Below are 14,929 nucleotides of genomic sequence, written 5' to 3'. Positions count from 1 at the left end.
TGAGGGGGTTTCAGTTCCTTCCATGGCCAAAAGGTGGGTTTCAAAGCGAAGACTTCCGATTCTGAATGGCGGCCCTCCTGCTACACTTCCCTGAGAGTCCACGGGGGCACCTTTAGGACGAGGCATTGGTTTGGGGCATTTGTGGTGGTTCTTCTCACATAAGATAATAGAGAATTGTCATATATATACATACACATACCTGGAGGCGGGGAGAAATGTCTCTGCTACATACAAAAAACATTTCACAAGGAGCTAGGGATAGAGTCATTAAATGCTTGTTTATTCATAAAGAAAAACTGATATGTATACAGACCAGAAGATCTAGCTGAACTACAACTCAATATAAACACAATACACGATGCTCGGCCATGTCGGCCGCCAGGGAGGCAGGGGCCCATGCTGTGTGCCCAACAGCAGCCCACCGTCAGCACCCCACAAAGTGATTCCAATTCGCTAAAGTGCCGTGTTTTCAGGATCCCGCGCTCGCTCGAAGCTCCAACGGACAACGCTGGGCTTTGCTGCTCTGCATAAACGTGGGGGTTACGACTCACAATAAGGACAGTGGCATTTTCACATAGACTGAGAGTTTAGTTAAAGCATGAATTGTGCTCCTAGAACAATGTTCATTCAAACACACCTGCGGCGAGCCTTTCCTTCCTGCTCTGAGAGAGAGAAGTGTGGCTATGAGGAGGAAGGGGCGGACTGAAATGGGCTTCTCTCCATGCTGGCCAGCTCCCGTGTGTGTGGTGTGTGTGTGTGTGTGTGTGTGCATGCGTGCGCACGCGTGTGCATGTGTGCATGTGTGCATGTGTGTGTGTGTGTGTGTGTGTGTAAGGCACTAGAAAATGGCGGCAGAGCTCCAGCTTCCCGAGCTCTCTTCTCATCTGCAGAAGAAACACTGGCCTGGTTCTTGTAACAGGGCCAGTCCTGTCCTCAGGAGCCAGAAGGCTGAAGAACAAAATGCAAGTCCATTCACAGAGGAAAAGCAAAGGTGTCTAAGAAGGTGTCTCGCTTTGCCCAACCCAACAGACTGTCCTCAGGCGCTCAAGGGAGAAAAGGCCGGCCCAAGGCTCAGTCCTCCTGGAAAGCTACTGAGGAAGAAGAGCATTCATGGAGAGTCTAGGGATTTAGCACCTTAAACCAGGGGCCCAAAGGGGCGATGGCTGAGGTACCTCAGACACAGAGCACATTCGGCATTTACTGAGTTTGAAAGCAGGCCCAACAGCTGATTTCAGAACTAATCAGATGAGGGGGAGGGGGCAGCTCTGTTTATTCAAAATCATCTGACAGAGCACATGCAAGATGGCGCTTTCCACATCGCGACACGGATATCGAGGGAGCTGTTAAAACCACAGAGCCCTTTCCAGGAACCATCGAGCAGTCAACATCAACAGAATTTGTCCTCAGCTCTCTTAGGACTGTCTTTGGGAACGACAGTGTGCAAAGAGGCAGCCCAAGAGAGACCAAGAGTGTGTCTCACTACTGAGAAAATGTGTCTGGTTCTACTTAGCGAGAGCTGTACTGCGTGCTGGGGAAGGCATGGAGAGGGAACTGCCAAAGTCCTTCAGCGTGATACTCAAAGAAGATGACAGCCGCCTCCCACATCTATCATAACCAACTGTCTAGTGTAAGGAAGTAATGAGTTCGGAAAGCTGCAGTTTATCCCCTGCTAATAAAATCTGAAATTGTAAAAACCCGGGGTTAATGTGACAACAAAAAGGTCGAGGGTATTTCTTTCTTTCAGTTATATTTGCCAAACAAGATGTGACAGTAAGCAAAGTAACAGAATCTTCTAGGTATAACACCTGAGAGTTACCTTAGAAATAATGCTGGGGGGACAGAACTTAAACTGCTTGGCTCTACTCTCCCCAAAAAACAGACCTGTTGGGCCAATTTGGGAATTATGGAGTGAAATCAGTGCTGTTCCTTCCATTCAGATACAGACGTTCATATGCTAATCCAAGGGGCCCAGCTAGCACTGGGGCTAGAGTAACAACACCTAGCTCTTTTAGTTTCCAAGTAATTTTGTTTTTCAGTAATGTACCTGAGAAATTACATTTGACCAAAACATGATGCCAAGGCATAAACAAAAAACGTCTGTCTCCTACTCAGAACTAATAAAAGTAATGCTCCATAACAGACAAGCCAAATTTCTTCTTATGAAGATTTAGTCAAAATTGGGAACAGGGGAAGGACAAAAGTCCCCAGAATCTTTGAGTTATTAAAAAAAAAAGGGGGGGGGCTGAGGGTTAGGAACTGACAAATAAAAGGAAACCATTTCCCCTGAATTGTGATTGCTTATAAAATATTTTTTAAATAAAGGGGGTGTGAGGTGCTAGAAGCCTACAAATAGACAAGATTTTATTACAATCCCATTTTTGTTTAGATAATATAGTCTTTTGTTAGATATTTGGCCAATGCCTTCTGCATGCACACATATGCACACACAAGATTATGACTTGACAAGTGAGAATTTCGTTCAATTTGGTCCAGTGATTATGGCGTTGTTTTCTTTAACAAAAGACTTAATAGCGTTCAAATACTAGGAAGCTGGGATATTACACAAGTAATCAATCTTGAAAGTTGATTTTATAATATGTGAAGAATAAGAAATACTTAATTGAGACCACATGGTACAGCTACCCTATTCTTCCAGATTCCAATGGATTTTTATACCCCCACTGCAGTTCATGGAAGTCATTCCTGTAGTAGAAATTCTATAAGGCTAGAGACTTTACCCAGATTAAAAGGACAGCTGAGAAATGACTTCTCTCTTCGACAAATACAATATTTGTCCTTTAGGGATAACACAAGTATGGGTCACACACATTATTTGTTGTCAAATTCTGGGGTTTTTTTCCCTAGGTGCTCATTTCTATTGCAAAAATTGCCCTATACTTCTCTAAACAAACATCAGTCAATGTAGAAATGATGCACCAGTCTCTGCAATAATGCAAGAGTTGATTTTTCTCCTGAGAATGACTAAGAATTAAGCTACCCTGGGAAGAAGACCATTTCTATTGCAGGGATTTAATTTGGTCATTATATTGCATTTGTTGTTGGCAGTATGGGGTACTGGTAGCAGCTAAACCATAAAGAAAAGACAAAGAAACTTGTTTTCCTTAAACTCTTTCCAAATTCCATCAAGAGACTGATGTAGTTGAGCAAACAACATTCAATTCTATGGTTGTGATTAGTCATTAAAATCCCCCAAACTCTGTAATCACATCAAAGTACTTTATTTTCCCAAAGCTTCTTGGACTAGCAAGTAATGCTGTTCTTGACCTCAGTGTCTCTGCTCTCCAGGAAGAATCTGCCAAGCAAACCTAATAGTCTCTGGCTGAAGTTCAAATTCCCAAAGCCAAATGACTTTTCCCTACAAGAAGAAAGTAGGTCCAAATGCACAGACACAACTAGAAGGAAAGTTCTCATTAGCTACTTTCTAGGGAAGCCCAAAGAAAACTTGCATTCAGGAGTATGCAGTCCAAAATGTTTCCTGACTTAAGGCTAAAAGGAGAGAGAACAAATTTAGGTGGAAATTGCAAGAAAGGAGATGATAAAGAATAATGTGACTATCCAAACTGAAGGCTACCTCAGAAAATGTTTGTAGGACTGAATTTGTTGTTGGAGAATGGCCTGTCAATCCAAGAACTGCACAGTCATCTCTCAAATGCCCTAAAACCCCAACAATCTGACTGGATGGCTGGGATGAATAACATGTATTTCGGAAAAAGAAAAACAATACCCAACCCAATAAAATTCTCTTTGCTTCAGTCAGCTGTTTGGTCCATCTTAAGCCTGTGGGATCTAGCTCTGCTCTTACTAAGAGGATACTTTACAGAAGAACTTTTTTCTCCAAAGGACACTGGCCTGTTCTAAAGTGGATCAAACTGGCTACTCCTAGTCCTGGGCCTACTGTTATAGCCACAGAGCACCACTGTCAGTCACCTGATCATGCTCCCAGGGAAGCCTGAAAGCAAAGTAAGTGAACAAACATTTCAGATCTCACTCTCAAAGAAGTCTGTTCTATCCTTGGACAGAGCAAAAGCCCCAAGGTATTGAAGATCAATCCTGGCTTGGCTTTCAGAAGCCCCAGGTCTCTTTTTAGATGAGATGCCAACATACTGTGGTCTGATCCACCCATCTGAATGAAAGAAGTGATTTGATTTTAAAGACAAACACACCAGAGACTGGGAGGTTCTGGCTGGCTCAAACTGGTTTTTCCCCACCTTGAGTTTTCTCATCAGTGAGGAGATATTTTTCCTTTCCACCCAGGGATGTGATGAGGAACAGTAACTGAAAAACAAGAAAGCCAACTATCCTTTTTGCAAGATAAGTTTCTAGCTGAATGTTTTTGGGGTGACTACACAGCTGCCTTTTTTCTATTTCTCTAAGCAATGATATGGTATCATAATGCAACCACTAAGCTCTATCTATCCCTGGAGAGGAGGGGCCTCTTCTAGGGGACAGCAACTCCAGTGCATACAACTGGAAAGTCCACATTTCTATTTACAAATAAAGGATCTGGATTAGTGCAAATCTCCAAGTAGTGGAAGCACCCTACCCACAGTCAGTGGTACCGTCTTCCAACCCAAACCAAACACCCCCTTCCAGGCCTTTGGCACGTTGCTATAGAAAACTTCATCCACTTATATTTGTTCCTCCACCTTCCTCAACTCCTAAATTTCTGGTCTCAAAAGTCTTTCCTAAAAGTTCTATCCTTTGCTCTGTTCTGTTTGGGAATCAGTTCTCTTCCCCTCCTCCTTTTGCCCAGCTTTGTCTCAGCCAAAAGAATTATATGGAATGCTAAATGTAGCATAAATCTCGAGGTTTTGACTCAAATCAAAAGACACAATAGGTAAAGGGAGTCTAATTAAATGAGCTGTGAAGGAGACCACAGACCCCACTCACCAAAGCTGACAAGAAAAGCCAACTTCTTCAGGAGGCTGCTAGCAAGTTATCTAAACTATAAATTAGTTTCATCTTCAGGTCTAATATTAGCCACAGTCTCTCTCTTTAATAAATGAGCAAGGGTCCAAGAAAAAAAAGCCAAGCTTAAGTCCAAAAGTATGTTACTAAAGAAAGAATGACCTAGACAGATTAGTGGGCAAATAACTGTGCTACAATTCAGAAGTTAGGGAAAGGAAGGAAAGGGAGAGATTCTAAAAGTAAGCCAACACAATTCCTAAGTTCTGAAGACCTTGGATTTATTGCTTCCAAGATTTGGTGAGTGAGGGGGTACAGAGAAGGCCAAGTTCATGAATCATCTGTACTAGCTCTTTGTTCTTTGATTTTAGCAGTTTTAACTAGGGGAAAAAATGTCAAGAGGCTAGATCTTATTAGCAGTTTGTAGCATCTGGGGCTTCACTTCAAGGTCAAAGAAATACTTTACTCAAAACAGGGTTCAAAGACATTTTTTTAACCTTTTCTCTTGAGAAAACAAAGCAAACCCAAAAACTGAAACTAATTTTCCATTTCACTAAATAAGGATGAACAGAAAGAAGAAAACTCAAAGAGTAACAGAGGATAATTTCCAAGAGGGAGAAGATGACAGGAAGCCAGGATCCACATGAATCAAACTCTTGGAGAGAATGCTTCCCTCTTCAATGGAGCCAAGTGGTTCAATGGTATGGCTATTACTCAGCATGGCTGGTGAGGTGTACTACTGAACTCCCCATACAGAGATCATTCTAGATGACCTTCCCTCAAAGGATCAGAAGCTTATATGCCTATGACAGATAGGCCAAGTAAGGCTGAACTGGCAAAAAGAAAGTGCATCATTCCTGGAGAAAGGAAAACCAAGAAGAGGGGACTAGACTAGGGAACAAGAACAACAGCATCATTTACTTTTATCACTGATGGGGATGTCATCCCTGGCTTTGCCAGACTTAATGTCCTCAGCCTAATGCAGCTAGAGGAGCCCATCAAGGCAGCAGATGGTTACCGGCAGGGTTTTCCCCACTGGAGGATCCAATAATCAAACCTCTTCAATGACTGCTTCAAGAGAGAATACAAAGACCAAGTTGGAGACTGCTCTTCTGAGACATCACTCCAATAAAAACCCTTATCAAGTCTCACACCAATGAGGTAGCTAATCGTTCTATTGCTCAGGGTGTCATTGCACCAAACCCCTCTGCACAATGTACATGAGGAAATGTAAATCGGAGTATCCCCAGTGAACTGCCTAAGAAGAGCATCTCCTCAAGCCACTGTCTGGATGTAGCCTGAATGAGTATGATATCTGGCCACACTACTGAAATTGGTATGCAGAATGCCCAAGTGAAAAAAGGAGAGTTAACTCTAAACTAGAGGCCAGCAAATATCAGCTATTCTGGGTTGTAGGTGGCACGGAAGAGCAAAGTACTTGTAATCAGACTGCCACCCTTCACAGGGCAGCCACAATGGTGAAACTGTTTCTGCTCAACAGATATTCACTTCTGTTCAGCCTGTCAGGCTATCTGCCAACATCAGAATTGGGAGGAAAGGAGACCTGAAAGGAACAAAACACAGGGAGAATGTACTGGATAGAGTAAGGTAAAAAAAAATTTAAGCAAAAAAAGGTTACTGTAGGTGAAGTTTCAAACAAACTCAAGATTTTTAAAATAAGCTTCAAAGTTAAGAAATGGAGAAAGAATAGGAAATGATATAGGAAGGAGGAAGCAGCTGGCGAGATGATCCTAGTCGGATATCCTAGTGTGAGGAAGAAGGCGACGGGGTTCCCTCCCAAAATTACTTTCCATGCACGTCACTCATTTCTATCTCATCCTTTCGTCGTTTGTAAGCGTAAAGGGAGACGAATGGGTAAAGCTTAGCCTTGGCCTGGAAGCGGTGTCCTGCGATGTCGATCTCATACTCTCCACGGTTAATAAAATCAGTTGTCACCACTAGCTGCTCTCCAGTCTCCTCATTAAAGTTGTGTACAAAGCCAAGGCAGATGTGGCGCTCCAGAGTGTAGCTGTAGGCACTGCTGGTGGTCACACCAACATACTGCCCATTCCGATAAATGGGCTCTCCCCACCAGGGCCAGAGGTCCAGGTCTGTGTCGTGGTCTTCAAGGATGAACATTGTGAAACGTTTGTACACTCCATTCTGCTTTTGCTTTAACAGTGCATCCTGACCAATGAAGTCCATCCCCTGAAAAAGAAAAAAACAAACTAGTACAAAATTTTTTAAAAACTTAGATATTAAATCCCATAATTATCAAAGCATTCAAAAAAGCAGTCAATCTAAAAGGTTTTATAAACTACAGTATTAGAACAAGAATTTTCTAGATACTTTGTTATTTCTGAATAATTTTTTATCCTGTGGATAAAAGGATATCCTATTTGTAATAATCTATTTGCTATTGCAAATTTGGCATTTCCAAGTGTATTCTTCTATGAGCACTCTTTCCCAATCTGATAAGAGCATCCTCCCACAGAGGATCTGGACCTGGGTGTATGCAGTACCTTATCCAATTTCACTCGAAACTCTCGTCCACACTCCATGGGTGTTGTGTAAGCATTCAAATCTTGACCCCAAAAAGCAAAAAAATTCTCAATGCGGAGACTTCGGAGAGCATAATATCCAGCATTTCGGATTCCATATTTCTGTCCAACACTCATGAGCTCATTGTACACATGCAGGGCATACTGTAAGGACAAAGAAATTAAGTTTCCTGTTGCATTTTAGGGAGTTAAGACTGATGAGAAAATGAGATCATGCTCTATGACTTCCATGTCCTCTTTCTTGCTCAAATACGTAGCTGAGAGTTCTTGAGGCTCCTCCAAGCCAAATCAGTATGTAAAGTCCAACTAGGTAGCATCAGTTAATCCCCTCCCTAAAAACAAATTCAGCAGGATACCCTGTGGTACGCACTACTAGCTCCCCTAAAGAACAAACAACACCTCATTATCCATGATCTGATATGCTGGAATGACACAAATAAAATTTTCTAATTTGCATTTGAAAACAGTTAATAGCTGATATTATTTGGATACTATTCTCCCAAAATAGAAAGTAAGATCCCTGAAGCAAGGGACAATATTTTTTTTAACTTCTTTGCTCCTCCACAATACCACATAGTATTATGCAAAGGTCTTTAATAAATACCTGTTAAACAATACACTTATAGCTTAAAGGCAAATATTCTATGACTACTACAAAAGGTTCCATTCCATCTTTCACAGTTTTCATCCCATTCTAGCCTACTATTGCTCTCACCACTTCCCAAGCTACTACTCGTTGTCTACATCTCTTTTCTCACACTTTGCTTCTTTTGATAAAATGGATATTGCGTAGTGTTCTAACCAACTCTAGGTCTGTGTAATAGTTTCTAATTTCTCAGAGATACCAACAATAATAAACTCTGAAAGCATGGAAGAACCAAAAGAAAAATTTTGCCATTTTCTCCATCCCTAAAACTAAAAAGATTCTTTTGGTGACATCAACTTTTCCCTTTAAAAGATCAAGAAATCATTCTTGGCATTACCCTGGGGCCCCACTCTTCTGACTGGTAGCTTCAGGAAAAGTACTAGTCATGCTTCAGTTAAGCCCTCCTCTCAGACTTCTTCCTCTATGTTACCAGCCACTGTGTTCCTTAACAAGTACTCTTTTCTCGCTACTCTAAATTCTCGAGATCAAATGACTCAGTTAACAGGATGAAGTGTATCAGTCTACTTACCCAAGGCCTCCCTCAAACATCCCAGTAACTATGAAGAGGTAAAAGGTGCCCTCCCAGGCAACTATCCCCTCAAAGGATGATCTCATCCATTAGAATTTAAGATCCTTCAGGGCAGGGGTTATTTGTACCTTTGCATTTGTGTTCCCAGCACAATGGTTTCTGGCACAGAATAAATACCTTATAAATGCTTTTTTCATTCATTCATTTAAATGTTGCTTTCAGAAACTTATATAGCAACTAATTTAAATGTACATAAGTGTCTCTGTCTAGAAGCAAACAGAAGCAAATTAGAAGCAAATACTTGATGTCAACTAAGAAAATTAATAATTGCAAGGGGTAGCTAGGTACAACAGTGGATGTAACACCAGGCCTCGAGTCAGGACGACCTGGTTTCAAATTTGGCCTCAGACACCTCCAAACTGTGTGAACCTGGGCAAGTCACTTAACCCCAATTACCTTGCCCTTACTGCTCTTCTGCCTTAGAATTAATTCTAAGACAGAAGGTAAAGGTTAAAAAAAAAAGAAGAAAATTAATATGAATAAATAGGAAGTCACATAGTCTCATTCACAAGAGAAACTGAACATCCAAGTAGCCTTCCTAACCCTGCCTTGTCTGGTTGCTGGCACACTCACTGCACTCAGCTGTATCCTTATGTGAAATAATGAGTTTGGGGAAATGGAATTCAAATAGAAAATCTCCTTTTAAAAAAAAAACTATCTTAAATTTTGCTTCCAATAATCAAGAGTCATGTGGGTGGTCTGACAGATAAGATTTGATCAAACATCAATAGCTGAATCTTGTCAACACTGAAAAACTCTCGTAACTTTCTTACCTCTATAGGAATGTAGAGCATGAATCCAGGCTCTCCCGTGTGAGTCATGCTCATCACTCTGATTCCATTTGCATAGCCTACACTCATCTCCTGTAGAAACCAAAGCAGAGGAGAAATTTAGAAAGAACATTATGGTAACCATTTAAGACCTCTATAAGGCAAATGCCATTCATTAACACTGAAATATACACTTCAATGAAAAGGAGACTTCCATCTTGGGACTCCCCCTTTCTAGTCTCCCAGAATTTAATTCAACAAATATTTGTTAAGTGTCTACTATTACACTGTCCTGTGAACTTCAGATCCTTGAAATACTAAAATCATTCCTCTACACTGTCTTTGATTTATAGACAGAAATTACAATTGCCCTCAATTCTAATTGAATGGGAAAGGATGGAGACACACACACACACACACACACACACACACGAATACAATATATTTTTTTAAACCCTTAACTTCTGTCTTAGTAGCAGTTCTAAGACAGAAGTGTGGCAAAGGCTGGGCAATTGGGATTAAGGGACTTGCCCAGGATCACACAGCTAGTAAGTGCCTAAGGTCAAATTTGAACCCAAGTCCTCCTAACTCCAGATGTGACACTCAATCTACTATGCTACCTAGCTGCCTAACAATCAAATTTCAAAAGAAAAAAAAAACAACAACTCTACCTGGGAAGTTCAGGGAAGGTTTCAAGCAGAGAGAGCACCTGCACTAAGTCTCAAAAGGATCTATGGATTCTAAAAGGCAGAGGTGAGAAGAAATGTATTCCAGGAATGGGGGCATTCCAAAGACAGGTGAAAACAAGCAGACCAGTGTGTCTAGAAGAGAGTTGCTGAAGGGACAGATTTACTAAGTAAGTCTCCATAGTGAGGGAGGACCTTGATGATGATTGGCTGAAGAGTGTTATTTTATCCTCAAGACTACACAGAGCTACTGAAGCTTTTTGAAATGAGGAGTAACATGGCTATACTAATGACTGAGGAAGATGGCTTTGGTAGCTTAGAATATGAATTAGAGAGAAGCTAGAAGAAAGGAGTCCCATCAGGCTACTGTATGAAATCAAGTGAAAGACAAGGCAAAAGCCATGGGAATGCAGAAAAAAAGGATAGATGTGACATGCTATAAAGAAAGGACTTGGCAAAACACTAGAATACTGCCAGTGAAAGAAAGGAAAGATTCTAAGATGACTCTAGGGTTATAAAAGAATGGCGCTGCCCTCAAAAGAAATAAGGATGTTATTAATTGTTAGAGAAGAAATAGGTTGCTTCAGGAGAAATATCGTTTTGGGACAGTAACATGTCTGTTTGCCATGAGCTGCCTTACAATACAGTTCTACTTGGATGCAGAATGAGCCTGTTTGTAGGAAAGAGCCAATTAGAAACCTGCAGTGAACCAGAAGTCTTGCTCAGTCCCAGAGGCCTTCACTGTGTTTGATGGCTGACCTCGCTGAGCTGTCCATTACAAACTGTACATGAAGCAACCTGAGCCAGCTCAGACAACCCTTGTGATCTGCTGTTGCTACAAACATTCCGGAACCTCCTACTTTGGTGCTTGACTGCCCATCCTTCATCCACAACTCCTCCTCAGACCAGGCCCTCCACACTCTAAAATTTGAGCTCCAAGCCCCGTCATACTCAGTGCTTTGGCTGTTTTAGTATGCATGTTAATCATTTTCCCTTTTAATAAATAACCTTTTTAACTCAACCAGGATTCCTCTATATTTGAGAGATGAGTTTTTCATGGTTGACTATATGTTAAATATGAGATACTAGGTAGAGCTATCCATCAGACTACTGGTAATGTTGAAATCAGGTCTAGATCTATATAGGACTTGGGAGAGATTTCTGTGTACTCTACTGGCAAATTAGTTTCTAAAAGGAAGACAACAAGGAGTCAGGACAAAATCTCTTCCTTTTGATGAAAAGGCTCAGAGATAGAAGCACCCTCAGAATGGATCTTGTCTAATTTCCTTTGTGCAAGTACTTTGCACTAAAGCTCCAGGTGTGTTATGAAATATTAACAGCTAGGTGGCTCAGTTGATAGAGAGCCAGTCCTGGAGAAGGAGGTCCTGGATTCAAATCTGACCCTTAGACACTTCCTGATTGTGTGACCTTGGACAAATCACTTAAACACTGCCCCACCCACCCCCAATTGCCTAGCTCTTATTTCTCTTCTGCTTTGGAAGCAACACAGTATTGATTCTAAGGCAGAAAGTAAGGGTTTAAAAAAAAAAGAGAGAAGAAAGAATACTTTGACAGGATGGTAGTCTGAAGGCCTTGATCTCACCCAAGTGGAAAACCTAATCAGTCATTCTTGAATAGAAGACTCAGTTGAGTTCAAAAAGGGAATTCTGATCCCTTGAATCTAAGATTAGCTTTGCTCCCCCTTTGACTAAATTAAAGGGAATAGTTAAAAGAATTATTGGCTTTAGGTAAATTATTCACCAATGATGCACAGTTATTTTATTATTCTTTTTCCATTTAAGCAAACCAAAAAAAACGAAATCTAAACTGTGTTTTTCTTTTACCCTGTGTAAAAGTCGATTTCTGTGGAGGTTTCTATGACCTTCAAATCAGATATGAAAACCACCTCTGACTTTTCCATTAGTGTCCTTTTTCTCAACTTTTGATGTGCTTTTTTCCTTCCATACCTTTTGTAATATCACAAATCCAACATCTACTGCCTGCTTGAAGATCTCTAGGGAAAGCTAATCCACTCCTCAAAATAATGTTCCCTCTAATTGTCAGCAAGTTTTTTCCCCTGAATTGACATAAATTGTGTCTACTTCTCTCTATGTTTCTCATTTTGCCCTTGGGGACCAAAGAGGAAAAGTCTAATCCTTCATCTGCCCTTGAGTACTTGAGGGCATCTATGGTATCCTGTCCTGAAAGTCTTTTCCATGTTAAACATACTGTATTGTCTCTAGTCTTCCCACCAGCCTGGTTGCCTTCCTCTGAAGGACACTTTTAAGTGTGTCAATATCCTTTCTGAATAATGACACTAATAAAAGAGCATCCAGGTGTGTTCTGACCAAGGTAAGCATAGCAGGGTCTTTCTCATTCTGGATGCTCTGTTTCTCAAGGGTAGCCAACAGTATCACTTGAATTTCTGGCTTCCTTGATGCATTCCTAATGGCAGCATCTTGTTTATATAATCCAATATATAAACTTTCAGGGAGACTGAGGTCAGTGGTCACTAGGAAAACATCTTTCTTTAATTAGAAGATGGCCAGTAAATAAAAACTAAAGGCACGAAAGATGACTCCGATCTACACCAAGAAAGGATAGTTTTGCTGACAGGTTCTGGACCCATGTGGCACAAAGAAAGTACTGTAGACACCCAAATTAGCATTCTACCATAGCATTAGAGACCTGGCTCCTAGCTTTTTAACAGTGTTTACAGAAGCTAAGGAACTCTAACTGATTCCCAGAACTGCTAACTATTTCATCAGATGGTAGCCAAGTTAGTGCTCCTATTAAGGTGATAAACCCCAGAGAAAACTGGAAACAAACAGCTTTCTCAATAAAATGAACATAAATGTTTTCTCTACTTGTAGGCAACCTAGCTAGTCCCTTCTTCTAATAAAAGTTATAAAGCAGTCTATTTATTAATAATAGTAAACAACTTTCAAAAGCATTTGCCCAAAAGTTGAGAAAAAGGACACTGATGGAAAAGTCAGAGGTGGTTTTCATAGAATCCGACACAGAAATGGACTTTCAGAATGTACAAGGACCCATCTGATTTCTACCAAATTATCCTCCAAAAAGCTATGATATAATGCCTCAGGAACAAATTCTGGAGCAGTATTACCTACAAAAAGGCAAGGTGAAGTAATTTTTTAGTCTAAAACAACTTAGAAGGCTAACAGAAGGGATCTAGTGCACCAGGGAAGAGGAGGAACACAGTGCATCAGGTTAGGCCCCATGAGGCAATAGGCTGTAGGTTCAGCTGAAGCAGCTGCCAAAGCTTCCAGAACTTGGCCACAGATGGTATGGAGGAGATGGTAAAAAACTGTTCAGAGGGAAATTATAGGGGTCCCTTTGCTGACTGTGGGTGCAACATGAGTGTTGCAAGGTGAGGGGGAGCATCAGCATACACCAATATGTATAGCCAAGGGTAACAGGGGACCCTGGTCACAGATCCAACAGGTAACGGAGAGCTTGGGGTTACTCATAGACCAGAGCCAAGGCCAGAAGAGAGTATTAAACATAGCTCTCCTTACATCATACCACCTTGGAAGAACTGAAAACAGATAGATCCCCAGTGCCAGCTCTGAAGACAGCTGCACAAAGAACCTGAAGTTTGAAACAATGATCCTTTCATCACAGTTACAGAGCCCAACTTTAGCAGTTTTTTAAACTAAAAGAAAAGAAAAAGACGGGAAAATTATCAAAAGAAACTCAACATGGGCAGCTGGGTAGCTCAGTGGATTGAGAATCAGGCCTAGAGACAGGAGGGCCTAGGTTCAAATCTGGACTCAGACACTTCCCTACTATGTGACCCTGGGCAAATCACTTAACCCCCACTGCCCAGCTCTTACCACTACTCTTCTGCCTTGGAGCCAATACACAGTATTGACTCTAAGATGGAAGGTAAAGGTTTAAAAACAAAAAGAAACAACATAGAAAGTTATTTTGGTGACAGGGTAGACACAAACTCAGAAGAAGAAAATAAAAGTCAATACTGCTGTATCCAAAGCCTCCAAGAAAAAAATGAAATACTCTCAATCCCAAAAAGAATTAGTGAGGGGGCAGCTGGGTAGCTCAGTGGATTGAGAGCCAGGCCTAGAGACAGGAGGTCCTAGGTTCAAATCTGGCCTCAGCCACTTCCTAGCTGTGTGACCCTGGGAAAGTCACTTGACCCCCATTGCCTAGGCCTTACCACTCTTCTGCCTTGTAGCCAATACATAGTATTGACTCCAAGATGGAAGGTGAGGGTTTAAAAAAAAAAAAGAATTAGTGGAAGATTTCAAAAGGGATTTTAAAAATCAAATAAGTGAGATAGAAGAAAAACTAAGAGAAGAAATGAGAGTGATACAGGAAAAACATGAAAAAAGAGTCAACAGTTTGGTAAAGGAAGTACAAAAAAATACTGAAGAAATTAATATAAAAAACAGAATAGGGCAACTGGTAAAAAGAGTCACAAAAATCCAAAGAACAGAAGAAATTCTTAAAAAGCAGAATTGGCCAAATGGAAAAAGATATACAAAAATGCACTGAAGAGAAAAGCTTTGTGAAAGACAGAATTGGCCCTTAGTTAAAAGAGGTAGAGGGGAGGGTAAGGACGCCACTGCAAGTGCGCACTACTTCTGCTTTACTTGTTTCAGTCAGTCAGTGGGAGATGGCTAGGTAGAGATGCACGCCCTCCCCAGTGGCAAGTTCCTGTGGAGACCCTTAGGATGATGAACGGGTTCAGCATTGGGGTGGTAGCTGTG

At 41.1% G+C, this 14,929-nt stretch overlaps 1 protein-coding gene across 3 annotated transcripts in view; it reads right to left on the bottom strand.

Moving 5' to 3' along the window:
* Nucleotides 1–259: 259 nt before the first annotated feature.
* The window catches only part of PDPR (pyruvate dehydrogenase phosphatase regulatory subunit), a 48,585-nt gene continuing 33,915 nt past the window's right edge, over nt 260–14,929 (bottom strand). For all 3 annotated transcript variants that reach the window (XM_007477511.2, XM_001362387.4, XM_016428031.2), the window contains 3 exons: nt 9,496–9,585; nt 7,449–7,631; nt 260–7,134 (listed from right to left, as the gene is read on the bottom strand). In XM_007477511.2, coding sequence (XP_007477573.2) covers nt 6,730–7,134; nt 7,449–7,631; nt 9,496–9,585 — 678 coding nt within the window. In that variant the 3' untranslated portion in view covers nt 260–6,729. The remainder of the gene's footprint in view (nt 7,135–7,448; nt 7,632–9,495; nt 9,586–14,929) is intronic.

Source organism: Monodelphis domestica, chromosome 1 (genome assembly GCF_027887165.1).
Source record: "Monodelphis domestica isolate mMonDom1 chromosome 1, mMonDom1.pri, whole genome shotgun sequence".
NCBI lineage: Eukaryota > Metazoa > Chordata > Mammalia > Didelphimorphia > Didelphidae > Monodelphis > Monodelphis domestica.
Note: the sequence above shows the minus strand (reverse complement) of the source record. Positions and strands in the feature narration are given on the sequence as shown.